Raw genomic sequence first — 25,981 nt, 5'->3', positions numbered from 1 at the left:
AGCGGACCCTTTATGAAGCGTCCCGGTGCGGGCGGAAATGGGATGTGGACAGCGGAAGTGCCCGCCCGGGCCCCGCCTCCGCCCCCGGCTTGAGTAAGCTGGGTGTTTCCTGCCTCTCAGTCCGGATTTGGAGACTCCGGCGTCCTCCGACTTTTCATGGTGAGGAGGGCGGCTCCCACGGTCGGGGGCTCCGGGTTCTCGAGGGTGGCGGGCGGTGGCTGGGCCGAGGGCAAGGGACCTCGGACCGGGCGCGAGGAACGGCAAGCGCAGTAGTGGAGGGGCGCTGGGGATCACATGGGATCGGGATCCGGGCGGGGGAAGGGCTCCGGGGGAAGAACTGGGGGTCCGGGGCTGTTGAGGACCTCGGGAGGAGGATTTGAATCCAGGAGGAGTAGATGTGTTGGGGCGTGAGTGGTTAGGTTCTGAGTCTTGAACGCTTGTATGGGAGTTGGAAGATTGTGAGAACAAAGAGATGTCATCGAAAACAGACGCTGAGGTGGAAATGAGGATTTGGAGGCGTGTGGAGAGTGGTAGATGGTGCGAGGGTCAAGCGGGAATCCTTGGAGCTGAGCGCTTGGCGTCTCCAGGTTGTGGCTTGAATGGGTTCCAGGCAAGAGGAGAAGGGGCTTCCGGAGTCATCTGTACACACAAGAGAGGCAGCCAGATGGCTAGTGTGAGTTCAGTGTTTGGAATTCTGGGAAGGGATGCCAGATGTCTGAGGTTTGGATACCTTGACCAGAGTCGAGCCTCAAGTGGCGCCTGGGTACCTATCTAGTCATTTCCGTTGAGGCCCTAGGTGACCACACCTGGAACGCAGGATGCTTTGCTGTCTCGGCTTTGGGATGGTTTCTGTTTACTTGGAATCTTCAAGGGTCTGTTCTTGAATGGTTTTTTTGTCCCTGGGTAGGGATGGCCAAAGATAAGTGCAGATGTTTTCCTCTTGTCATTTCCCTAGAATGTGCAATCTTTAGGGAAGATCAATCCCAAGCAGAAGGAAAACGAGTCAACCAGTATTTGACTTTGAGCTGCTCTATTTTGTGTATAATAAGGACTACCTTGGCAAAAGGAGACCACATTCACCACTCACTCTTCAGCTGGTCCCCAAGCTAGCAGAGGAAACATCACCTGGGAGGTTGCTAAAAACTGTTAAGTTTTGATGGCTAACCACAGACAATCTGGGCATGGGGTTAACAATTGCCTTTTTACAATCTCTGCAGCACATTAGTGATTTCTTAGTTTGGTCTGTGAAAAGAGATGTGTGACATACAACTATGTCAGAGAGACATAGTTCTTATTCTTAACTTTCTCCCCTAAGAAAGCAGGGTCATTAATATCCTCATTCGACTGTTGAGAGAAAGGCTAATATTTGTATACTAAACAGCAAAACACTTGGTATTAGCAGTACTGTCTTATAAGCAAGTTTTGCATGTAAAAATGCTATGGTTTTTTACCTCCTTCCTTTTGTTTTGGTTTAAATGGAACTGTAGACATTTCTGTGTTGTAGCAGAGCCCTCAGTTTGGGGAAGTGTTATGCTTAGCCTCAGTGCACAGTGTCTCTTAAACTTTCCTGCAGTAAGAATCTCCTGAGGTTACATTTGCCCTCATATCCCTATGGCTCTTAAATAAGATTGCACAGAGCTCAGTGGTGCTGAGCCCTGCATCACATCGGAATTATCTGGAGAGATTCCTGAATACTAGTTACTGAGCTACCATCCTTCTCCCTCACCAAGGTTTAGCAAATTGGTTTGGGTTGTAGCCTAGGCGGACGCCAGTGTTTTTAAAACACAGGTGACTCTAGTAGCTGTGGTTGGAAATCAGTAAAGCTTCGGTGATAGAAGAGAAACTAAGGAACAAGTGCCAAGTGCTTTAACTTTTATTTCCTGGAGATTATTTGGAAGATTAAGAAGTTAACACTCTATTTTATGTCAGGAAACTGGGACTTGGGTGAAATCACTCTTGTGAAATCATAGAAAGTGTTGGAACTGAGGTTGCAGTCCAGCTTTGCTGGACTTTCAGACTTGCTTCCCTTTGCACACATGAGACTGTTCTGCAGGGCTTTGTTGTTGTTGTTGTTATTGTTGTTGTTGTTGTTGTTGGTGGTGGTGGTGGTGGTGGTGGTGGTGGTGTGTGTGTGTATGTGTGTGTGTTTCTTCCCTCTGCTTTGTCTGGGTCTCCCTTCAAGTCAATAGTTTTTTCCTTTTGGCTGATTTTATTTTTTTTTCCAAGCATGCATGCAGTTATTTCTTGCCTGTGGCTCTGACACTATTAAGTGAGACTTTCATTTATGATCTTTTATTTATGATGCTTTGGTTGTTTTTAATGTGTGGGTCAGGAATTTGTTGGGCCAATAGGGCAAGAGGTTAGAGAGCTTCTTCAAGACCACAGAGTTATAGGCTAATTAAGGGGTACAGAATGATTTAGAATAGTGGCTTGCAATTTTGGCTATATATTAGAAGATGCTGGGGGAAGGAAAAAATTCAGTCGCCTAGGCCATGTCACCAGACCAGTAATTCAGATTTCTGTGAGTATTGTTTAAGTTTAGATCTGCAGAGGATGCTAGAGGAGTATTTGCATTTTGGGGCACATTTCCTTAACCCTCAGCCCCCAACACACCCTGCTATAAGTCTTCCTTTTCTCTCCAGGTCATCAGAGTTTTGGGAAACTTCTGGAAGTTCCTTCTGTCATTCATGGACAGTTTTTCTGGTTGGCTATGACTGTTAGTATGGTGTCTTTGAGGACAGGTTTGAAAGGAAAGCTAGAAGGAGGGGGTCTGGCTTCCTCCTGGCCTCTCTTTATGTTCGGCCTTGGGCCCCATAGACCTCAGGTGAGCTCTGGGTTTTGGAAGTTCAGCTTCTTGTAATGTTCTCACTTGAGAAGCAGGATGAGTTTCTTGAGAAAGTGCTTCCTTGCAGGAGGCCATTCTTTCTGTTTTACCCTGCAGGGTTCTGACAAGTTTCCAGCTGTGACTTCCAGGACACCCTCAGGATAGGTGCAATGGAGGTGGGGAGGCTTAGCCAGAAGAGTTGGGTAACCTCCAGTTGAATTTCCCATGACTGTCACTTGCTCACTGCTTCTGCAGTTACAGGTTGCTACTGTTTCATCCGTCCCCTACCTAGTCAAAAGATAGCATGTGCTTTGCCATTTATAATGTAATAAATATTGTGGAAATTTTTTTCTGGAAAATATAGGCATAAAGAACATGAAAACTGTCATTTTTTTTTCAGAATAGCTAGAAGTTTTGTGCTGTGAGTGTTCTTTAGCCAGAAGATACAGGAGCACACCTGTGTCCTGCATGGTTGGGTTATCTCTGAGAGATTGAAGGAGATTGGAGGATGTACAGAAGAGGATTGTGGGAAGGTTCAGAGATGTGGGATGCTTTCAGCCTAGCAACTAGTTCCATGCTTTGGTCTCAGGGATTCTCATCCTGAAGGTGGGAGACTAGAACAGTGACCAACGGCAGCAAGGACTCTGTCAGCCAGGGAGGGCAGTGTGTAGTCATTTTTGTGTTTTGGATAGTGTTTATGTTCTTTGTGTGTTAAGGGCTAAAGATGGAATGGTCCTGTTTCTGCTTTGAGGGAGCATAGCGCCAGGGTGACTGTGTGATGAGGTGCTGAGAAGTCCTCTACCATGGGAATACCCAGGACTTGAATGAGGGCAGCCCACCTCAGGCCGTGGGGCTGCTTTCTTCCTTCTTAGTTCTGTGCTCCAGACACAGGAAGCATCCTGTCCATTCCTGTGTATCTCCGGCTCTAGAATTTTATAAAATTTATTCAAAAACCCATTTCCTAGAATACAGAGATGCCGGGTGCCAGGCTTCTTTCTCAGGCTTGCTTACTCAGCATTTCTGTGGCCCTTGCTTTGGCTTGAGAGGTACCCCAGAGCTGGCAGTCCTGGCAGGGTCTGTCATAGGATCTTGTTATCTGGTGACATTAGAATAGAAAACCATTCATGTTTCAGGAATTTGCTTCCAAGACTTGCTGTTGCTTGTACTCCGGATCACTTCCCCCCTTAGGAAGGGTCGGAGTGGGATCTGGATCCTGCCTAGCCTCACAAAAGCATATTGTGTCTGTAGTTGAAAGAGGGTCCATTTAGCTGTTGGTGGTATGTGGCAGTGAGCAGAGGTAGAGAGACCTGAGTGGTGTCCTGTCTGCCTAGGATGCAGCCTGGGTGCTGTTGAAACAGATACTGGATGAAAAAGAAGTCTACATAACACAAGATTTAGAGCAAACCCATGCCTACACAGTCAGGAGGAGAGCTCGGTCTGCAGGACAAATTGGAGGAAACTGAGGGATGTCAGCCCTCCAGCTCCCACCATTTGCCTTGGCTCAGTTAGCCTCTGATTTTAAGAAAAACCAGAAGCCAGATTTTTTCTTTGAGCTCTGAGTTGCCAGCAGTGGAAGTTTTAAATGCAGCATATCTACAGAGAAAACGAAACAGCGTCTGGAGGCCAAATTCAGCCTGGGGCTGAAAGAGGTAGTGCTGGCCTGGTGTGGTGACCCCATCTTCTCCACTGGCAGGAAGAGATGTCAGGAGAAAGTGTGGTGAGCTCAGCGATGCCAGCGGCTGCTACCCGTACCACTTCCTTCAAGGGCACGAGTCCCAGCTCCAAGTACGTGAAGCTGAATGTGGGGGGAGCCCTCTACTACACCACCATGCAGACGCTGACCAAGCAGGACACCATGCTGAAGGCCATGTTCAGTGGGCGCATGGAAGTGCTCACTGACAGCGAAGGTGAGTCCACACTGCCAGTTGCTGCTGCTGGTTGTGCACTTGACCTTGTGTCAGGTGCCACAGATGTGCTTATGGCCGAGGGCTTCTGTCTGTTCTGAAGGCCAGCATTCAAGGGGTGGTCAAACACACAGGTGTGACTTCTGGTTGTGTTTACTGTTCTCACAGGTACAGGAAACCCTGGATTTAGTCTAGGGGGTGTGGTCAGAGAGGGTCTCCCCAGGAAGGGGGGGCACTGGAGCAGATCTCAGACTGTGAGTAGGAATCCCCTGCATAGATAAGTACCCTTAATCTTGACCTTGCAGATTTGTAACGTTGAAAGCCATATGCCTACTCCAGGCCTTGGCTTGCTTCTCCAAAATGGAGGCTAGGCCAGCTGCCCTTGTTGGTTCCCTTCCAGTTCTGTGACTTCAGAGTGTCATGAAGGCCTGGGAGACACATTATTATTTCTTGGTCCTCTTCCCCTGAGATGGGGTCCTGGTAAAGACTCAGGCCTCGTAAAGACTCAGGAACTGGATTGGAGCTCCAGTTCCACATTTAGTACCTGGTGATCCCAGCCAAGTGACTTAGTCTTTTGAGGCCGTGTTTTCCTTACCTGGTAAAATGAGCACAGTGATGCCCATCTCATGGGGCTATTGACACATAGAAATTGGTACATGTATATTCAACATAGATATATATTTCTTAGGGCAAGTTTTTAGTAAAAAGCAAAGAACCTTTTAAAGAGCCCTTGTCGTAACTACTTGCTAACCATTGGATCTGTCAGAGAGGTAGGGGTGAGGGTACATCCTTACCTGGTGGGGTTAAGGACAGGTCATGAAGTTTAAACATAGCTATATCCTTCATTCCTTGGACTGAGATTACTTCAGGCCAGGCCAGGCCAGACTGTAGTGGGGTTGGACCCTGCTATACCTGTTTGAGACCAGCTTTTCTATGCCAGTGCACCTATCTTCCAGAGATAAGGCTTTGGGAACATGGGTTACCTTGGGGCCTAAGCCTGGGGTGCCATGCTTCACTCTGCTCTAGCTCTGATCCTAGCATGGGATGCTGGCTAGATAGCTTGGGACTACCATGTTCTAGAGGAGGCTGAACCCTAGAGGCTTGGAGTGGGGAGGCATGACTCAAGCTCTGTTCCTGTCTTCTTGAGATCTTGAGTTCCTGGTCAGGCAGCAGTTAATTGAGGTCAGAGCCCCAGCGTTGCTGTGCTTTCCTTGGAAAATAGTGTTTGTGAGTGGGAGGCTCCCCTTGGCTGTGCCACACCCCACATTGCCCAGTATTTGTGGATATCAAGACAATGGCACCCCAGCTGCAGAAGGAAACAGGTGTTATCTGAGAGCCCAAGGTCATTATGGGTTTTCATCCTCCCCATCCAGTCTTGACAGGGTTCTGGAGGAGGAGCTGAGTGGCTCTGAAGGCTGATGGGAAGCCTCCTCTAGAAAGCCTTCATCTGGATAAACCAATGCCTTACTATAAATAAGAGTGTGTGTGTGTGTGTGTGTGTGTGTGTGTGTGTGTGTGCGTGCGTGTACCAGCAGGCCTGCTCTGGTTCTAAATGCCTGCTAAGGGCAGCCTTTGTCCAGTGCTGTCAAGAAAACCCAGCTTCTCTGGGGGAGCAGCAGCATCACCAACATCCAGACCTGTCATGTGTACCCAAAGTCACCTCGGTTCCAGCCCCTTCCCATGGCAGCAGCTCATAGCCCGGCATTCAGGGGTGTCATCCTCACCTAGCCCTTTGAGTGTGGAGACCATTCCCATTCCAGGCGAGGGGTCAGTATCTTGGAGAGGTTAGATGCTTTTTTCCAAAGCTATGGGGATAGGAAAGCTGAAGCTCCTGACCCTGACGCTGCTTCTCTTAGAAATATTTTATTATTTTTATTTTATGTGTGTGAGTGTATTGCCTGCATGTATACAAGTGCACCCATGTTGTGCAGTGTTTGCAGAGATCAGAGGAGGGTCTCAAATCCCCTGGAACTGGAATTAGGTATGGTTGTTAGTCACCAGCTGGGTGCTGGGAATTGAACCTGGGTCCCCTGTGAGAGCAGTCAATGCTCTTGACTGCTGAGCCATCTCTCCAGCCCCCCAACACTGCATCTTATTCTCTGCTTCTGATCCTTTGGTTGGGAGTGGGCCCAGCCCATCTCCCTGGCCAGACCACTTGATGAGTTAGCCGCCGGTTTGGTGCCAAGGCCCTCAGCAGTCTGATGAAGATCTGACTGTCATGCTGAGGTTCTAGTCCTCCAGCTGTCAGGCCATTGGAGGGAACAATACATAGCCTGACCCATGGCCTACATGTTGCCCCAGGAACGTTCTCAGGTACAAATTGGAATAGACTTCTCCCTCTTAAAGTTTCACCCTGGTCCTAGGACTCCATCACAGCCAGGCTTCCTGAAGTTTGTTACAAAGAGAAATATCAAGTGCAAATCAGCAAGGGAACCCACAGTAGAGCTTTCCACTGAAAGAGAAGGCGCTTTGAAAGCAGACTATATATATATATCATGTTGGTAGAATTCTGTGAAGGGTGACTGAAAAACTAGTTTGAGGATAAGATCTGCATTTAGCTGGCGGGAGTGTCTCCTCTTTGCTCCCTGCCACCTGCCTGTTTGAGGTTTGTCCCTTGTGTTTGCGGTCCCTGAACAGAGAACACAAGTGTGGGAAACACCTGGGTTTGAGTCTTGGCTCAGCCACGCAGTAACAGTCAGAGCTGACATTACAGAGTCTTTTCCACATGTCAGGCTTGGTGCTAGTTTTGACTCGCTGGCCATTTTACTGGAATTGCAACATTGAGTAAGTGACTTTTTCTGAACCTCTTTCCTCATTTCCCAATTAGAAAGATAATGTATGACAGAGTTGTAAGAGTTCATGAGGGCGTTAGAGAGCCGTGTGGTCAGAGCCTGAAGCTTTGGGTGAACTGAGCCAGTGGACAGATACTGGAAGGTAGGAAAGGGAAGAACCTGCTGAGAGCTTGAGAGGGGTGTGCCTCAGTGGGGTGAGGGGTCCCACCTTGGCCTTTAGGAGTAGGTATGTTGCAGTTCCACGTTGCACCCTCCAGGGCAGCTTTTCTGAGAGGACACAGTGATGGTGAGCCCACCTTTACCTGACTTCTTCCCAGAAAAGTTGGGTTCTTACAGTGCTACTTTTTCTTTCTTTCTTTCTTTTTTTAATATTTTATTTTATGTGTATAAGTGTATTGCTTGCGTGTATGTGAGTGCACCCGTGTTGTGCAATGCTGCGGAGGTCAGAAGAGGGCTTCAGATTCCCCTGGGACTGGAGTTAAGGATGGTTCATAGCCACCATGTGGTTGCTAGAAATCAACTCCAGGTCCTCTGCTAGAGCAGTCAGCGTGCTTAACCGCTGAGCCAGCTCTCTAGCCCCAGTTCTACTTTTTCTTGAGCCCTTGTCAACATCTTCAATGGCCTGATGGATTTATGTAGCAACTTTTGTAATAAGAATTGGAATTCTGGGGCTGAGGATGTAGCTCAATTGGTAGAGTGCTTCCCTAGCATGCATGAAGCTCTGGGTTGGATTCCTACACTGCATAAAACTGGGTATGGTGGCACACAACTGGAGTAGTCCCAGCACTCAGGAGGTGGAGGCGGGAGGATCAGGAGTTTAAGGTCATGGTTGGCTCCATAGTGAGCTTAAGGCCAGCCTGGGCAACATGAGACCCTATTTCCAAAGAGAGGTGAGGGAGAGGGAGATTTCTTTTTTGCACTGGCCTGCAGTGTTTTGTTCCTGAGACTTGGTACAGACACTTCCCCACCCCCCCCCCCCCCCCCCCGCCAGTAGTTTCAGATCTCTCACTAATGCTTTCAGAATTAGGGAGTACAGAAACTAAGTGGAATCAGTCATTCATTTTATTGTCTGCACATTCCTGTAAAAAGCTGCTCATACTAGCAAAAAGCGTCTCATGGGGCCTCTTTGTACCTTGTGTCTTTGCCTCACTCCCTTTCAGTGGCAACCATTAGTCTGCTTTGGGTCACTAGGTGCATCTCAACATTTTCACTCAAGGACTGCAGAACCTTTGCCTGGGATGGTAAGAGCTCTCCAGGTGAGTCTAGTTTGTAGCCAGGGCTGGGAGCCAAAAGTATGGCTCTTTCTAGGCATTATGTTTATGAAGCTGTGTAGGTCCCTAACAATGTCCTGTTGGTGTGGCTTTGAACATTTCGTAAAGGGGCTATACCTTGAGTCCTCTTTTTGCTTTTGCTTATCTGTGCTTGTGACTTCAAGCCATGAGTAAATAGCTCTAGCTCAGCTCTTTCCCTGTGGTAGAATATTTCCATTGTGGAAGCATACTGCAGCTGATGGAAACATAGGTGGTTGGTGGCTGTATAAATAGCTTATAGTGTCCACTGTAGAACATTAATGACCTTGAACATTCTCCCTGGGCACATTTAAAAGACTTGGGCTGTCTCCATCCTGACCTCCCGCATTAAGGTCTTGCCTTCCTTGGTTGCTCTTCCTTGCATATTCCCAGAAGGCAGCTGGGAATAGCATCTACTTCATTAGATACTGCCGAGCCAGCTTTCTCTCAGGTGGCTATGTCAGCTACAGTCCTCACAGTGGTCTGGATTCTTGCCAGCACTAGGTACTGGTGAACCTCTTAGCCATTGCCAAGCTGCTGTGATGGTCCGGTGCCATGTTGTTTCACTTCACATTTCCTCATTTTCTAGTATGTCGTGTATCTTTTGTAGTAATTGGTTTGGGTTCCATATTTACCTGCCTGACAGCATCTTTTTAAAAATTATTTATTTCTTTTTACTTTTATTTTTGTGTATAAATATATTGCCTGCGTGTGTGCAAGTGCACCTGTGTCATGCAGAGCCTGAGGCGATCAGAAGGTGGTGTTGGATTCCCTGGAACTGGAGTTATGGATGGTTGCTTAGCTGTCATGTGGGTGCTGGGAATTGAACCTGGATCCTCTGCAAGAGCAGCCAGTGCTCTTTAACTGCTAAGCCATCTTTCCAGCTCCCATGACATGTCGTGCAATGCCACGGGGTCAGAAGAGGGCTTTGGATTCCCCTGGAACTGGAGTTAAAGACAGTTTGTAGCCACCATGTGGGTGCTGGGAATTGAACCTGGGTCCTCTGAAGAGTACTCAGTGCTCTTAACCGCTGAGCCATCTCTCAGCCCCCAATTGACTTTTTTTTTTTAAACCTTACTGCTTTGCAGAAATACATATTTTGGATTCTAGTTCTTTGTGGTTCTGAGTTGTAGTAAACGTCTCCTAGTCTGACTTACCTCAGCTTTTGTAATGGTGGTCTGTAATGCCTCAACATTGATGCATTGCTATGACAGTTAAATCTGGGTCTGTGTGTCTGTCCCCCTCTCCCCTCTCCTCTCCATCTTTCTTCCTCCCTTATGCAGTGCTGGGGATCCCCTCCCTCCCTCCCTCCCAGTATATGTTAGGCAAGCACTCTACCACTGAGTTACAACCCCAGTCCATATGTAGGCCTTTGATCTGCCTCAGTGGTTCTCAGGCAAGGATTTTCATTGTTATTGTTGTTTATAACTAAGGGACATTTGGCAATGTCCAAATATACTTTTGGTAGTCACAACTTGGGTGTGACGTTGTTGCTAGCATTTAGGAGGCAGAGGCCAGGAATGCTGCTAAATGCCTTACAGTGCACAGGACTGGCCCCTCTCAAAACTGTCAGTTAGGCCAGGGTTAGAGATCCTGCCCCAGAGATTCAGGTTCAGGGATTTGATGCCTGTTACAGGTATCTTAGGGTGACATTTGGGACAGGGCAAGCTTGGGGACCACAAAAACAAAGTTGTGATACCTTGGAATGGTGATGAAAGGTGAGCAGAGGCTCTCTGGAGGAGGAAGGGAAGGAAAAGGTGAGCCTAGCAGCTCAGTGCTCTGGCCCTCCAGCCTTCTGCCTTGGTACCCTGAAAGCCACAGGGACTCCCTCCTGGGTTCTTGAACTTTTTCTCCAGTGATTTGATGTGTGAAGGGTTTATTGTTAAAGACCTGTAACTGATGCCAGTAGGCCAGTATCATCTGTGTGTCTTCCATCCTTTCTCTCATCATGTTTGTGAGCCGCACAGTGACATTCCATTTGCAGAAGTGAAACCTGCTGGACAGAGCGCTTAAGTGAACAACTGACGCAGGTAGTGACAGAGCTGGTTTCTGACCGCCCCACTCCTCTGTGTTTGCTCTGAGATGTCCTGGGGCTCAGGCCAAGCCTTCTGGGTTTGCTCCATCCTACTTTCCTCATAGACTGTGGGATCCCAGCTTCCTGGCTCTGGAAGCTTTCTTAAATGATGAGTTCTCCAAGGCAGTGGGTGGCTGCCCCCCAGTAAGCAACTGCTTGATGCCCATTTGCTGTCCGCCACGCAGGCATTTGAGCCAGCTGTTTCTGAGGATATATTCCTGCTTTGAAAGCAACCAAAATATTTTCAAGTCAAAATGCTAATTGAAAGCTCGTGGAGAATGTGCTTGGCTCCTTTGCCCTTATTTGTCCAAAGTATGATTCCTTCACCACAAGCATTTCCTGACAACATTCTTGAGCTGGAGCCCAGTGTCACAGTCTGCCTGTTCATTTATGGAAACTCTGGGCCGTCACTTGGGTAATGGATTTCGGGGCCCTTTCCCTTTCCCCAGCGGCTTGAGCTGTGCATGTGTGGAAGGCAGGATGCGGATGGGTTCTGTCCAGTCAGCTGAGTTTTGAATTGGCTTCAGTTTTCTCCTGAAGCTTGAGGTTCCTTATTCTTAGTGGCCAAGTCTTATCTTCCCCACTTTGGAATGCCACCAAGCATCTCAGGGACCCTATATGTGGAAATGCAGTGGGTGAGCCTCCCCTAAAAGGGCAGTTGGGAAGATAAAGCCATCACCCCATACCATGTCAGCTTTCAGTCTAGGGAGCATGGCGACTGTAGGCTGGTTGCTGTTAGGCTGAATTCAGCCTACTTATGTTTTATTTACCCTGTGATGGGATGAGAACCTTTTCCTTTTTAAATTAGTTAAAAATGAGATTGACAGAAAAAAATCTGAATTTCTGGCATTGCTTGGAATATGAGAACACAGGCAACCCTGAGCCCACTTTCCTACTTGGCCACTCATGGCTGAAGTGGTAGAGGCCACCCTGGGGGACAGGACAGGGCAGGCTCTCCAGTCAGCCACTGGCCTGGGCCTGCTCCCCTGTGGGCAGCTAAATTGTGTTTGTTAGTAAGTACTTGTTTGGTTCTCTCAGATCTAGAAAGAAGGAAGGCGAGCACCTTGAGGTCACTGCCAGCGGAATGGGGTTTACCCTTCCAGGCCTCTTTCTTCCTCAGCCAGGGCTGGGCTCCAGGCTCTGAGCTTACTCTGTATTCACTTGATTGGGCATTCTTCTTCCTGCTCTGTGCAAGAAACTGTAATTGTGTGGAAGGCTCTGGAGGGAGACCAATCTTCAGCAAAAGGCCAAGGAACAACAGTCTGAGGAAGGTCAGTCTAGGAACAGGAAAATGGGCCCATTTGTAACTGATGCAAAGGATCTTTCTCCCTCTCAGGGCATGGAACCACAAGAGGCCACTTGGCAGGGGCTGGGTATGGGGACAGGGAGGCAGAGGGAGGTGGTCAGGCTTCTGACTGATAGATGAAAAGGGATTTCTGCTGCTTCTGACTTCTGTTGTCCTCTGCCCCTGGCTTAGGGCCTAAGGGTTCAGTGGGGTCTAGAGTAGAGAAGTCTGTCCCTTCTTCCAGTAGGGAGCAGAGGGGAAGGCAGTGGGAGCCCAGTTCCTGCATAAACCATGCTGTGCGTTGCTGTTTTCCATTCCTGAGGTGGGTCAGGAGGTGTGGTCAAGCCCTCTGGCCCGAGGTCACTGTGTGATAGGCAACACTTAAGGCTTACCCATCTGGCTGCTTTGGTGCTTCCTTCTCTTGCCAGTCTTTAGGCCTGGCTCCTCCTCCAAATACCACTTCCAGAGATGTCACATTTCAGGAAAGGAATTTTGAAAACCCACGGGCCTTTGGGTGAAGTAGGAGGTGAGTGACAAAGTTGGAGAGGACAGTGGAGATGGTCTCCTAGCCCTTCCCTTCAAGAACCTCTACTGTGCTGGGTGCTGGCCAGCAGGTGGGACGTGTTCCTGTACCCAGTGGAAGCAGGGTCACCTTCCCAAGTTAACTGAGCCCTTTGATGGCAGTCTCTTGTGTTGTTGCTGTTACTAGTAAATGTTTGCTGTGAGAAGTCTTGGGGAGGTCACTTCCTGTTTTGCTGTTGGGGGAGTCACCCTGGGGAGCCACCCTGCAGAGCCTGCTGTAGGTCACAGTGTGGTGCATGCAGTGGCTCTCCTATGAGAGTGTAGCACTGTGGAGAGGGAGACTTGGTATTTTCACTGCTTGGGGTATTTGCAGATTCTTCAGAACTATGCTTTCCAAGGCTTCACAGGCCTTGGGGTCACATGAGGCTGAAGACCATAGGAGTCTGGAGTGGGAATATGCTCAGCTATGGACTGTGGCAGTGCTGTAAGGAGGTGGGCAGTTGAGGCCACAACCCTGTCTGCACTCCCGTTCTCCCTGGGAGGGGAGGGAGTCAGGAGACACCTCAGTTCTGCTGCCCTCCTCCCCACCAGAGTACCATGTAAGTAGCTTCCTCTCTTCCCCCACTGCAGGCTGGATCCTCATTGACCGCTGTGGGAAGCACTTTGGAACGATACTCAACTACCTGCGAGATGGGGCTGTCCCCCTGCCCGAGAGCCGCCGGGAGATCGAGGAGCTGCTAGCAGAGGCCAAATACTACCTGGTGCAGGGCCTGCTAGAAGAGTGCCAAGCGGCCCTCCAAGTAGGCACCCCTTCCGTCCCACATGGGGGACCCCAAATGTACCTGCCATCCTCCTTTTTTACTTTCTGCTAAGTGGGCAGCCCTTGCCTTATTGAGACATTAGGAGATACTGCGCAGAGTCAGCCTAGGAGTCTCTGAGGGATGGGGCTGCTAGCTGAGAGTCTGAGAGCAGTGTGTGTGGGGTGGGGGTGGGGGCAGATGACACCATTCCTCATCATTGGGATGTGGACATTTGAACCCATTTTATCCAGGATGGTGCATTGGATCCCACTTGGGATGCTGTTATCTAAGGGGTGTCTGGGAGTACTTCAGAAGCTCTTTCAGGCTGCCCTGTGTTCTACCTGACTGTGCTGACTTCTTTTAGTCCTCTCCGTATTGGGTCATCTCACATAGATGGTAACCCTTCTGTCTCCATCATCAGACATACTCTGGCTGCTTTTGTCATTGTTGGGTGTCCAGCAAAATCTCTACAGACAGACCCTTTGCTCCTCATTTGGACTGAAGCAGGACCAGTGAGGGCAAAATCCCACAAAGAAAATGTAGTCAGTACAATTTACTTTAAGCCAAGTTCCAACCTAGTGGAGAATCTGGAGTCTCTTGGGGCTGTGGTAGGAGTGTGATTTGTGTATGTGAGGCACCTGTGTGTGCCTTCCCTGAGCCACAGGACCATGTCTGGCCCTCGCTGGACCAGTGCTCGTAAGGCTAAATTCAACAAACAGACCTTGCTGCATACACCTCGTGCCTGTGAGCTGTGAACCTTGGTAATGTGCTTGCATTTTATTCTACTCTTATGTGTGTTGAGGTGATGCATGTGTAGCATTTTAAAGTCCCCCAGCACATGTGGTTGACACTATACACCTTCCCTGACCTCTTCACCCCCAAGGCAGTCTCTGCTGCCATTTATTGACTGTAGTTTTAGACACTGTCTGTGGGCATTATTATAGAAAATTAGAGCTTAGCTCACACACTCCTTCCCTTCTACCACGTCCACCAAGCTTGCATGTACATGTAGAGTTTATCACAGCTTTGGTTAGACCAGTATTTAGAGTTTACCTTATGGGTGTCAACATTGTTGAGCCACAGGGTATTTTGTTTGCTTGATTCCCGTCGCTGCTTCAGCCCCAGCTTCTCAGAAGTGTCGGTTTCATGCTGGACTGTTGAGACACATCTGCAATGCTGTGTCTCTTTGGGTTCTGTGCTGTTAAGCTGCGATTCGACCTCTAGGGTGACCACCTCCTCATTCTTTCCTTCTGGTATCTCACTTGCCTGTTCTCACCTGCTTTCCTGGAGTTGATCCCCCTCCCCTATTCTCTTTTTAACCCTTCAGTTGGATTTTTGCTTCTGCTACTGTGTTCTACATGCCAAGAGTCTTGTGTTGTTGTCTGAGAGCTGTTTTTGTGGCATGTTGATCTCATTTCAGAGGGTGTCATGTCTGACCTCGGCTGTCTGATGGACACCATTTAAAGAGTTCTGTCTGCCCCCCTCAGTGTCTGACTCCTTCCCTTGCTTTTTGCTTTTTGAGCTGGTTCTGGTCTCATGTTGAGAGACTTCCCACACATAATCTGATGATCCTCGGTTTCTGCTGAGGCTCAAAGCTAAGACTGAAAAGCTCCATCTGTAGGACCGGCAGTCCTTTCGTTCAGGCAGCTTTCTCAGTGGGGATTCTTGGGTGGAAGATACTGCCCGGTAAGAAGTTGTCCACTGCCAGGCGTGGTGGTCCCTGTAATTTAAGCACTCAGGAGGTGGAGGCAGGAGGATGATGAGTTGGAAGCCCACCTAGGTTGCATAGCAATACTGTTTCAAACAACCAAAGTAGTCTTCCACTCTACCTGAGTGTGTGCTGTAAAGGTGGCTGGTGCCCTCTGGGTTGGAGTGGGCCCGGGGCTGGGGGCACTTACCATTTACTTGCAGACAGTCATTGAGAGAGCCACGCAACCCTGTGGTGTGCTTTGCCACCACTGCAGGAATGTAGACCTTTCTGCTGGGGCGGAAGTGGGATGGATCTGGGCGCTATGGTTCTTGCTGATGGGAGCTGTCCTCAGCTTTTGCCTTGTGCCCCTAGCCTGCAGTGTTCCTGAGAACTCTCTAGGCTTTTTCCACTCTTTGAAGTGAACTTTGCCTTCTCCATCTCTATCATCTCTCATCTGGAATCTGTTTCCAGCTTGACATTTGGCATCTTTTGTCTGCTGACATCAGTTCTCCCTTTCTTTTCTCCTTTTATTCCTGCAGTCATTATAGTAGGTCACCATCTTTCATGTTGAGGGTTTGGCTTTGAGTGGCTTCCAGGGCCGAGAGAAACGTATCAGTATTTACTGGGCATCCTGGCATGTCATAGCCCTAGGCAAAGAGCAGGCTTATGGAAAATTCCCCTCTTAGTCTTACCCCATCCTCAGTCACAGGTGGAAAGCGCCACCTTCTCTTCCCACTGCAACTGCCCCGTCTCTCCTCACCAGGGCCTGTGTACCTGGCTGGCCAGCTTAAAATCCCAGTGCTAGACAGGCCTCCCAGGCTGAAAGCATGTTTTGTTCCAGCAGAACAAAGATACTTATGAGCCCTTCTGCAAGGTTCCTGTCATCACCTCCTCCAAGGAAGAACAGAAACTTATAGCGACTTCAAATAAGGTATGTTGGAGGCTCCCTCCCTGAAGTGGTGGGGAGTCTAATGCCTAAGCTTTGAGATGAAGGCCAGGCCAGAGCTGGAAGCTCTGTGCTGCCCCGCCCTTGGAGCATGCAGTCTCTCTCTCCTGCCCTCAGTCCTGCCTATCTCTTGCACCTGGAGGCAGAGCCCCAGTTCTGTGGGAGCCAGTGACTCGTTGCATCTGCATGCCCAGTAACAACTTCTTTTTTTTTTTTAAACAACCCACAGCCAGCCGTGAAGTTGCTGTATAACAGAAGTAACAACAAATACTCATACACCAGGTAAGGTGTCAGCCAGGAAAGATAGCTCACTCTCTAGGAAATCTCCACTCTCACCAGCCAGCCCCGACTCTGCCTGGTCCCTTCTTGTGAGGAGGACCTCTCTGCACCTCTAGACTAGGTAGGTAGATAGGTAGGGAGAGAACTTTGAGATGGAATTCACACATGCCATAAAACTCACCTTTTTCTTTCTTTCTTTCTTTTTTTGTCTTTTTAAGACACGGTCTCCTTGTAGCCCCAGCTGTCCTGGAACTCACTATGTAGACCAGGCTGGCCTCGAACTCACAGAGATCCACCTGCCTTTACATCGTATAATTGAGTGGGTCTTTTTACATTCACAACTCTGTACAACCACCACCACTTTCTAGTCTTAGAACATTCTCATGCCCCACTAGCAGTCGCCCTTCTTGCCCTCACTCACTACCCCTGGCCTTAGGCAGCCATTAACCTATTTTTCTGTATTTGTAGATTTGCCTGCTTTGGACGTTTTGTATGAATAAATTCTTATAATATGTTGCATTTTGGGCCGGTTTCCCCTCTTTGTGTCATGTTTTCAAGGTTCAGCCACGCTGTAGCATGATCAGTATTTCATTCTTCTTTATAGCAGCATGCTATTCTGTTGTATGGACCTACCATATTTTATTTATCCATCAGCATGGACATTTGGGTTTCTAGTTTCTGGCTGTTATAAATAATGCCACTATGAACATTTATGTAGTGTTTTGTGGACATGAGCTTTCCTTTCTCTTGGGTAGATCCTAGGAGTGGGATTATCAGACCATATGCAACTCTTGGTTCAGTCACTGGGGTGGGGGGGTCCTGTTGAACTTTATACAACGGCACTGTTGTATAGCCCCACCAGAAAGAGATGGAGGTTTCTAGAGTGCCCTTTGGCTCTGAGGAACTTGTGGCTATAAGTGAGGAACTTGAGGGAGGTAGGGGGACCTTAATGAGCTCATTGAAGATGCTCAAACTGACCTAAACTCAAGAGTCTTCCATTTCTGCTGTGTCCCTCACGGGACTTGGTTCCCCCCACCCCCAGTAGTGCTTGGGCCCTGAGGTCCTGCATCTTCAGCATCCTGTTTTTGCTGTACAGGGCCGGCATGCGAGCAGTCTGGTTAGGGGCACGGCTTTTGGACCAGAACTATATTTCTGAGACCCAGCTCTGCCATGTGTTAGTTTGGGGACTTGTACATGACCTGCTTTCTTTGAGCTTCATTTTCCTTTTTGGACAGCAGAGACTAAGCTCCTTTCTCATGGGAAGTTGAAATGATAGAGGAGGAAAGGAACCTGGGTGGGTCTTGTTGAAGCACTCAGGTGTCGGCAGTTGGTAGCAGCTTGTGGTCACTTTACTGTGTGTGCTTTTGCAGCAATTCTGATGACAACATGTTGAAGAACATTGAGCTGTTTGATAAGCTCTCTCTGCGCTTTAACGGGAGGGTCCTGTTCATAAAAGACGTCATTGGGGATGAAATCTGCTGCTGGTCCTTTTACGGCCAGGGCCGCAAGATTGCTGAAGTCTGTTGCACCTCCATTGTCTATGCCACCGAGAAGAAGCAGACCAAGGTAAGCGCTTCACAGGGACAGCCGAGTGGCTGCTCTCACACGAGTGTGTGTGACACTTCCTTCCACTTGAGCACAGTAAGCTCAAAGAGGGAAGTCTTTGATAGTGCTTTCTTTGCTTTGTGGTTGCTTGTCATGGAGCCTGGGACAGATCTAAGAGTAGGCTTTGGGGAAATGGAATGGCATTCCCTGCTGACACTTGGCAAGTAGAGACAGCTATGCTCCATTCTAGTGCTGTGCGGTATGGATGAATTCAGGGCTGCCCTTGCACCTGTGAGCTCCCAGCTCCCATGTCTTCTCCTTCTGACACTGACTATCCTGTCCTTCATCTTCCTCTGTGTGGCACTGTTTCCCACCAGCACTGTTCCGTCAGAGCTCGCTTATCAGAGGATCAGTGCTGCCTTCCAGAGCTGGCCCTTGGCTTTCTAGTTATGACCTGCCATTTGCTTGCCAATTCTCCTTCTCTTGTCTGCTGGCCTATAGCTGCTGTGCACTGTCAAAGGGCCCACATGCTATTCTTCACCTCCCCCCTTTCCAAACACACTTGACTCCTTCGCTGAGCTGGATTCTGGATCCATCTTTGTACCATCCTCTCTGAGCCAGTGGCATTTATTCTGCTGAGCCATCTAGCACAATGCTGCTAGAGATCTGCATCCTGCTAGAATGTGCTTCACTTTGTCTGCTTGCCCCATTGAAGCTTGGGACGGGGCAACCTCCCTCCTTCCTGCTCCCTTTTCCCCTTACTGTACATTTGGCCTTTTCTTCCTCACCCTATTGATTACCTGTGACAGCAGATTGTCAAGGTTTTAGTTACCTGATCAGGTTGCTATCGTCTCTGTACTTGAGAAGCAACCTGATTCTGTGGGATTCTGGAGCTGGCCTTAAGCAAAAACACAAATGATAGAAAATCAGAGCACAAATAGAAACAAGAGCTTTTTTTTTCTCTAATTGATTATTGGAAATTTAAGCTCCTCACCAAATCAGATGAGTACCCATGTGCTCACCCCCAGTTTCATGGTCCCCAGCTCAGGGGGTTCTCTGTATGTGCTTGCTTCTCTGCAACACGGGAGTGACTTGGCAGCATGTTCAGGGTCCACCCTAATAGGTATAGATTGATTCTGAGGTAGCCAAGGGGAGAAGGCTGGGGCTCTTTTTGTTTCGAACATAGCAGGGCCAGAGCTGCCTGCTCACCCTTCCACACTAGGAAGCCACTCTGTTCTCCTGTGAACATGATCTTCTTCAGGATGTGAGTTCCTCTTGTCACTAGACTGTCCTGCTTTTCCATGTCTTGGGCTCTTTAAATAGACCTGGATTGCCTCTGCCCTTGGGTATTAAAAGGATAATTGTTACATTAATGATTTATTATAAAGTTCTCACACAGTTTAGAGCTTAACATTCATGTCATCCTGGCACTGTCATCTGTCAATTGTCTTTTCCACAGGAATTGAGATTCTTCTGGTTCTTCACATGCTGAGTAATTTTGAACTGTGTTTTGAGTATCAGGTCATGGGACTCTGAGTCTTGTCCAGTGCTAGGGAGAACACTGATATTTTGTTCTTTAATCTTTTATTGATTGATTGTGTGGAGGTCAGAGAACAACTTGATGGTTCTCTCCTTCTACCATGGGGATCCGATCCAAGGGGTTAAACTCGGCATCAGGCAAGCCCTTTTACCCAACCTAGCATCTCCTTGGTCCTAATGTATGTTTTGGGTTTTGCTGGCAATTGACACTGTGGGATTTAGGCTGAAAGTTCAAACAAGCATTCCAGGTTGGGGTTCTAGTGATAGTTTAGTTATCACAGTTTTCACCCTCTCTGGCCACACTGTGTCCAGCCTGTTTGGGTAGGGAGTGCCCCATTGCTCAGCTCTAGTCCGTGTGGGGCTGAGGAGCAGGTCCTGCAATTGAGTGCAGGTGCTCACGTACAACCTCTGAGTGCCCCTTTAGTCGCCTTCATTGTCCTTGGGCTCCCTATTTTCAGTTGTCTGGCCAGGAAGCTGCAGCTTTAGTTACCCCAGCCTGCTACCCTCTTCTCACCTGGGCCTATGCTGAAGTCACCTAGCGTCAAACTGGAAAAAACAACGGGCTATCCGCATCTGCTCAGACCACAGGCCTCAGAAAGGAAGATGTTGCCCTGAGTTTTAACTGCGGTAGGTTCAGGTCGCAGCCACAAGGTTGCTTGGGGCTAGAGTATAAGAAAATAGAGGACAGAAAAAGGGAATTTCCACCCATTCCGTGTGTTTCATTCTATTGATCCTTTGCTTTAAAAATAATAGTGGCCATCTTCTTCGGCAGCCCAGGAGCCTGTCAGCCTAATGGCCCTGCTGGGAAGTACATTCTGAGGTGGTGGCTCAGTGCCCATCATGCTAATGTGCCTGCTGTGTGTTTTGTGGGGTACAGGTTGAGTTCCCTGAAGCCCGGATCTATGAAGAGACGCTGAATATTTTGTTGTATGAGGCCCAGGATGGCCGGGGACCTGACAATGCACTCCTAGAAGCCACAGGTGGGGCAGCTGGACGCTCCCATCACCTGGACGAGGATGAAGAACGAGAGCGGGAGAGGATTGAGCGTGTGCGGCGGATTCACATTAAGCGGCCTGATGACCGGGCCCACCTCCACCAGTGAGCAGGCAAGCGGACCGAGCGGCCCTCCTGCTCCCTTGCCCCTATCCCCTTCAGATCCTCTGCAGGCTTCTGGGTGCCTTCTACTTCCCTGGAGTCTGGAGCTACTTTTGTAACAAGCCAGATGATTATTTTGATATTTCTTGACAAGGTGAATTGATTCTGTCTTGACCCAGGTGTATGTACCCTGTTTGAACAAGCTGTGTCTAAGGTCTCTACTTTTCGTAAGAATCTGAGAATCTGGAGCCAGGCTTTCTTGGTTCTTGGAGGAAAAGTATGAATGAGTTTGAAGTGTATATGAGAACTTCTGTTTGCAGTATTTATTTTTATGAGTGTTGACTACCTAGTAGGGCTTCTTAGGTGACACTCCCTTAAAGGTTCAGCTTGATGGTCCTGAGGCAAGCTGTGTAGTTGGCAGCCTGGCTCATAACCCTCTAGCTTTGGCCCGCTGGCTCGTGGTCCCTGTGTATTCTGACATGGCAGCCTCCACTGCTTTGCTGACGTCTGTTCTTATTGCGGTTTTGTGACTATAGCTTCTTGGTAAACAGTTACAACTTGTAGCAGTGGACACGGGACCAAATGTGCTTCCTTCCTGGAAGTGGTTCCTCAGTGTGGCAGATCTTTGCCATCTGGCCTAGTGCTTGCCGGGACTGTCTGGCAAGAGAGCAGAGCTTTGCCTGGCAGTGAGGCTCTGCTCTCATCCTGCATCCTTCCCTGACTCCTACCCCTTCCAGTTGCTCTTCTTATCAACCCACTCCATTCCAGGAAGGTCATCTGACACTTCGCAGGTGTTAGCTCACACATTGCTGCTCTAAGGGCTCTACTCCTGTGTGACCTCTTCCCTTTAAGCTGGACTTGCTTCAGCAATTGATGCCTTGTTCTTTGGTTAGAAATTATATGGCCCCAGGTGTGGCAGCACCAGGCAGGGACACAGCTAGGTCCAAGAGAGCTTGCCCATGTGCTCAGGGCAGTTTCCTTGCTGTAAACCCACTGTCACCTATGGATCCCTTAGATCTTTGATTACTATGCAGAATAGAGGGCAGTCAGTGAGCAGGTTGAGGGGACATGCAGATACCTTTGGGTCTTGTTTGCGTTCAAGGGACGTGTATGACTGTTGGTGGGGATGTGTGATTATGGGGCACGGGGGGCCCAAGATGGGGCCTGGCTGTGTGCACAGTGCTCATGTAGGACAATGTTCTCAGTTACCTACCTCAGTTTCCTCTGCACCTGTGCAGGAGCAGAAGTGACTTGTGACTGATGTGGGTGGTTGGAGTAGACTAGGTAGACTAGTTACAAGGAGATGTGAGTGTGTGTTGGGTAGTGGATGGATTTTCTGCTCGGCAAGGGAATTGTTACTGTTTTAGACCAAAGGTGTTAACATGAGCAGTTTCTGATACATGTATTCCAAAAAGACGAGTTGCTATTTTGTTTTTGTGACGGTTTTTACAGCTCAGACTTTGTATATGACAGTTTAGACCCTTCTTTTGTACTGCAGCAAAGCCCACAGTAAAATAATCACATAATCCTGACTGAACCTAAGAACTACATATTGGGTGGATGCTTTTTAAATCGTGTGGGAAACTTTTCTATTGAGTGATTTGGACTTTGTTAAGTGCCACAGAAAGGGAGCTTACAAAATAATGTTTCATAAAGTTTTTATACTGTTTGTTTTGAAGTATAAACCCCTGCTGTGTGGGTTCAGCTTTTTTAGGGAGCTAAAACGAATGCCCGTTCTGATGTTTTGTAGGAATGGAAAGCCATTATATCCATTGTTTTTTACATGTTGGTGTGGCACAGCCTGACTTGGCCTCGGCACCTACAATTACTGTTTTTGGCAGCTCTCTGCTTCCTCTTTTCTTCAACTCTGTAGTTTTGCACCTCTGCCCACAGGGATAGAAGAGGTCTGAAACATTCCATGTGAAAGATACTTTTGGCTACATCTGGCCAGAGCTCTGCTCTCAGCTTCCACAAGGAACTGACTCTATAGCACCAAGGGGAGTAGTCGGCATTTATATTGTGAACAATCAGGAAAAACGCTCGTCTTGGGTTTGGTAGAGTGAGGTTTTATTACTCTGTAATAGCTCACAATTAAAACAGAAAATAGAATGGCTTTTAGTTCATGGTAACCAAGGCCAGTGTTTTAGTCATGTGGTCATTGACTGGGGGCCTGTGCCTGCAGCAGGTCCTGGCACAGCCTCTCCTGTTGAGGATGGGCTGTTTGCTCTGTGCAGGTCCTGGTTCTATTTAGGTATCAACTCCTGTACCAGCTGCTCACAGCTGCCATTCAGCACCTGTGCACAAACAGCACTCGGCCCTTCCCGGAGCACGTGCTATCTGTGGGGCTCCATCCAAAGTCACTGTCACACAGTTAAAGCATGCCATTCACCTTCCTGTTTCTCTGCTCTATGAAAACAATGCTGGAGTTTTAGAAGTACTCATTGTTTCTATCTTATACAAGCATTTGTGGACATGTGTAAAATAAACGTTACACTGTGCTTCTTTCTGTTCACAGTTCTGTCTTCTGGTCTTTTGAAACATACCTCGCTCAGCAGAGTTACTCACTTGCAGCAAAGGGCGAGGCAGGCTTCTGCATGCTACTTTACCTAAAGTTGAGTCATTTTTCAGTAGTGTTTACACACCCAAAGGAAGTTGGGGGGCTTCTGAAAAGCAGAATGAATCAGCTGGTATTATCACGGATTGAGGTTGGGGACCCCACTCACCATCTGGGACCTAAAGAGTCTGCCAGGAACCTAACCAGTTACTGGAAGCCCTTAAGTTCCATTTACTCACAGCAAAATTCAAATTTTGCATTTTATAAAATTTCATTTACTTATTCTCAGACTAGAATATCTCTTTGTGCCTCAGGCAGCTTGACAAAGGTAGGAAATCTGGTGCCCACCCCCATAATCACATCTTGACCCCCATAATCACATCTTGATGTGTCTTAGTTTGGGTCCTTTGGGGGACATTTGGATGCTCCAGGTTGGCTCCCAGGAAATGTGACTGCAGTGGCACCTGGGCTGAGACTGAGGTCCAGCTCTGGCACAGTGATCCTTTCCCAAAGCCGCTGGCACAGTCCTTGAAGATGGGCTCACTGGGTCTAATCCATGCTTATCCAGTGCTTTCCTCAGTTGGAGCAAAAACAGTGACCACAGAAGTCAGGCGCTGTCCTCTATCAGGACTTCATCCGGACAGACACCTGGGGAGAGTCACACCTGGCTTTAGCGCCCTCAGCCCCCTTCCTCAGGAAGGAAGCAGTTGGCTACTGGATCACCAAGATGGGTGAGGATGAGCTGAGAAGCCAGCTCTGCCTCCTGAGGGAGCAGCCAGGCTTAGAGAGTGGCTGATGCCTGTTGGCATCATCAGCCTGAGGTGGTCACAGTTGAACTGTGTGGGGAGGCCTCTGGTGGAAACTTGAAGGTAGAACAGGTAAACTGACAGATCACCTACTTCACATTCAAAATGATCCTTCCTCTTACTTGTCCCTGAAGGGGGCCATTATGTTATGAAAGCCACCTCTGTGAACCATTTACATTTACCAGCCCATTTTATATAGAGGTAAGATATAATGTATAAATTAGAATGCACAGGAAATACTTTTGTTGTTGGCCCTGAACTCGGGATCTTCCTACCTCATCTGAGATTACGCCTTGGCCTTAGAATCATTTGTCTAAGGGTGGGACCTGAGCACATGGAGACAAGTTGTACTTCATCATTTAAGATGACAGGTATTTCATGTCAACTGCTGGCTCACTGACAAGCCACCCCACCCCTGGTCTAATTCAGTGTTTAAGTTCTTATTTATAGCCCCACTTTCTTCCTATCTTTGAGATGTAGAGATCAGGAATAGAAGAGAGAGATGAACTTGCTATTTAAGCCTGTATTCTCATCTGACACTCCCCCCCCCCGCCCTCCAGTGGATCCACTCACCACTGTTAACTGTCCGTTTTTATCTTTATAGACTTGTTCTTCTGGTCCAGTCTCAAAAACTATTGTGCCTTCTTTCCCAGGACTGATATAAAACTGTAAACTTCATATACATGCAGGCAATACATTCATACACATAAAATAAAAAATAAAATATTAAATACACAAAGTGAAAATTAGACATACTCTGTTTTTACCCCTCAGTCTTTAGTCTAGAAAAGAAACTCAGATATGAACTGATCATAGTTAATGATTAAATTCTCATTTTACCTTCCTTTTTTTAAAATATTTTTTTATAAAATTTGCTTGTGTATGAGTATTGCCTGCTTGCATGTAAGTGTACCCATGTCTGCAATGCCTGAGGAGGTCAGAAGAGGGCATCAGATCCCCTGGAACTGGAGTTACAGATGGTTATTAGCTGCCATGTGGGTGCTGGTATTCAAACTCAGGTCCTCTGTAAGAACAGCTTGTGCTCTCAACCACTGAGCCATTTCTCCAGTTCCTCATTTTGTATGTGTATGAATGATTTGCCTGCATGTATATAAGTGTACCACATGTGTGCGATGCCATCAGAGTCCAGAAGAGGGTTTCGGATCCTCTGGATCTAGAGTTGTACCTGCCATGTGGGTGCTGGGAACTGAGCCCAGGTCTCTGAAGAGAGCCAGTGCTCTTAACCACTGAGCTGTCTCTTCAGCCATGAATTCTCATTTTAGTACAGTGGAGAAAAATGTCCCCACAAGTGAGTAGTTGGTCTCAAGTTAGTTCTGTGATTCAGTTTTTTCAAAGCCTGTCTGTCTACAGAATGACCAACATTTCATGCGGAAACTCCCAGCGGCCTAAGGATTCCCTCTGAGTTCCAACAAAGCAGATATACTTTAAAAAGTACTCTCCTATATAATTCACCCATCAATCAGGCTGTAAAAACTGGGAGCAGAGGACAGTCCCCTCTCTAGTGGCCTGTTTGTACAGGGACTTGGATGTGGTACCAGTTGTACACAGGCTGTGAACAGGAATCAGGTGAGGGCTTCAGGACATAGTCTCACTGGCAGCCCTGTGCTCTGGTATGCTGGGTAACCTGAGCTCTGCTTGCCTTGCTCAGGAACTAGAACTGGAAGCAGCTGCCCTTGAGTTACTAAGGGAATAAAGAGTTATATATCCTTTGTGCTAGGTATTTTTCCTTTTTTACCCTAAATAAATTAGCCCCTTTCCTAGCCAATCCACAGGTGACCTTCAAAGCTGCACCAGGCTTCTAGATAACCATCCCACCAGACATCCACAGCAGAGCCAGAACTGTGCCCACTAGGGCATGATGGTCCAGCTTTTACTGGGTGACTGATGACGGGTCCCCTACGAACACCAGTGCCTCCTTTGAAAGCTGAGGAAGACAACGACCAAGTCCAAGGATGGAGAGAGGTTCTTTATGGATGAAGAGGCAAACAGAATCTCTGGAATTCCTCCCCCCAAACC

At 48.2% G+C, this 25,981-nt stretch overlaps 2 protein-coding genes across 3 annotated transcripts in view; one reads left to right on the top strand and one right to left on the bottom strand.

The window, feature by feature from the left end:
* The first annotated feature begins 42 nt into the window (after nt 1–42).
* On the top strand, nt 43–23,083 carry Kctd10 (potassium channel tetramerization domain containing 10). 2 transcript variants are annotated; one of them, XM_008848969.3, is made up of 7 exons: nt 43–159; nt 4,518–4,731; nt 13,321–13,490; nt 16,025–16,111; nt 16,356–16,408; nt 17,776–17,971; nt 20,367–23,083. In XM_008848969.3, exons 1-7 carry the CDS (start codon nt 157–159, stop codon nt 20,589–20,591), a joined length of 948 nt encoding a protein of 315 aa, XP_008847191.1. In that variant the 5' UTR covers nt 43–156; the 3' UTR covers nt 20,592–23,083. The 2 variants fall into 2 exon arrangements, with proteins under 2 accessions (XP_008847191.1, XP_008847190.1); XM_008848968.3 differs by having other exon boundaries at nt 16,022–16,111.
* Nucleotides 22,162–25,981, bottom strand: part of Myo1h (myosin IH) — a 109,862-nt gene continuing 106,042 nt past the window's right edge. Inside the window, exon 32 of the mRNA XM_017802167.2 lies at nt 22,162–24,617. Coding sequence (XP_017657656.2) covers nt 24,428–24,617 — 190 coding nt within the window. The 3' untranslated portion in view covers nt 22,162–24,427. The remainder of the gene's footprint in view (nt 24,618–25,981) is intronic.

The sequence above is a fragment of the Nannospalax galili genome, unplaced genomic scaffold, assembly GCF_000622305.1.
Source record: "Nannospalax galili isolate Female #2095 unplaced genomic scaffold, S.galili_v1.0 scaffold103, whole genome shotgun sequence".
Lineage (NCBI taxonomy): Eukaryota > Metazoa > Chordata > Mammalia > Rodentia > Spalacidae > Nannospalax > Nannospalax galili.
The sequence above is the reverse complement of the archived record's forward strand: the minus strand, read 5'-3'. Positions and strand labels throughout refer to the sequence as shown.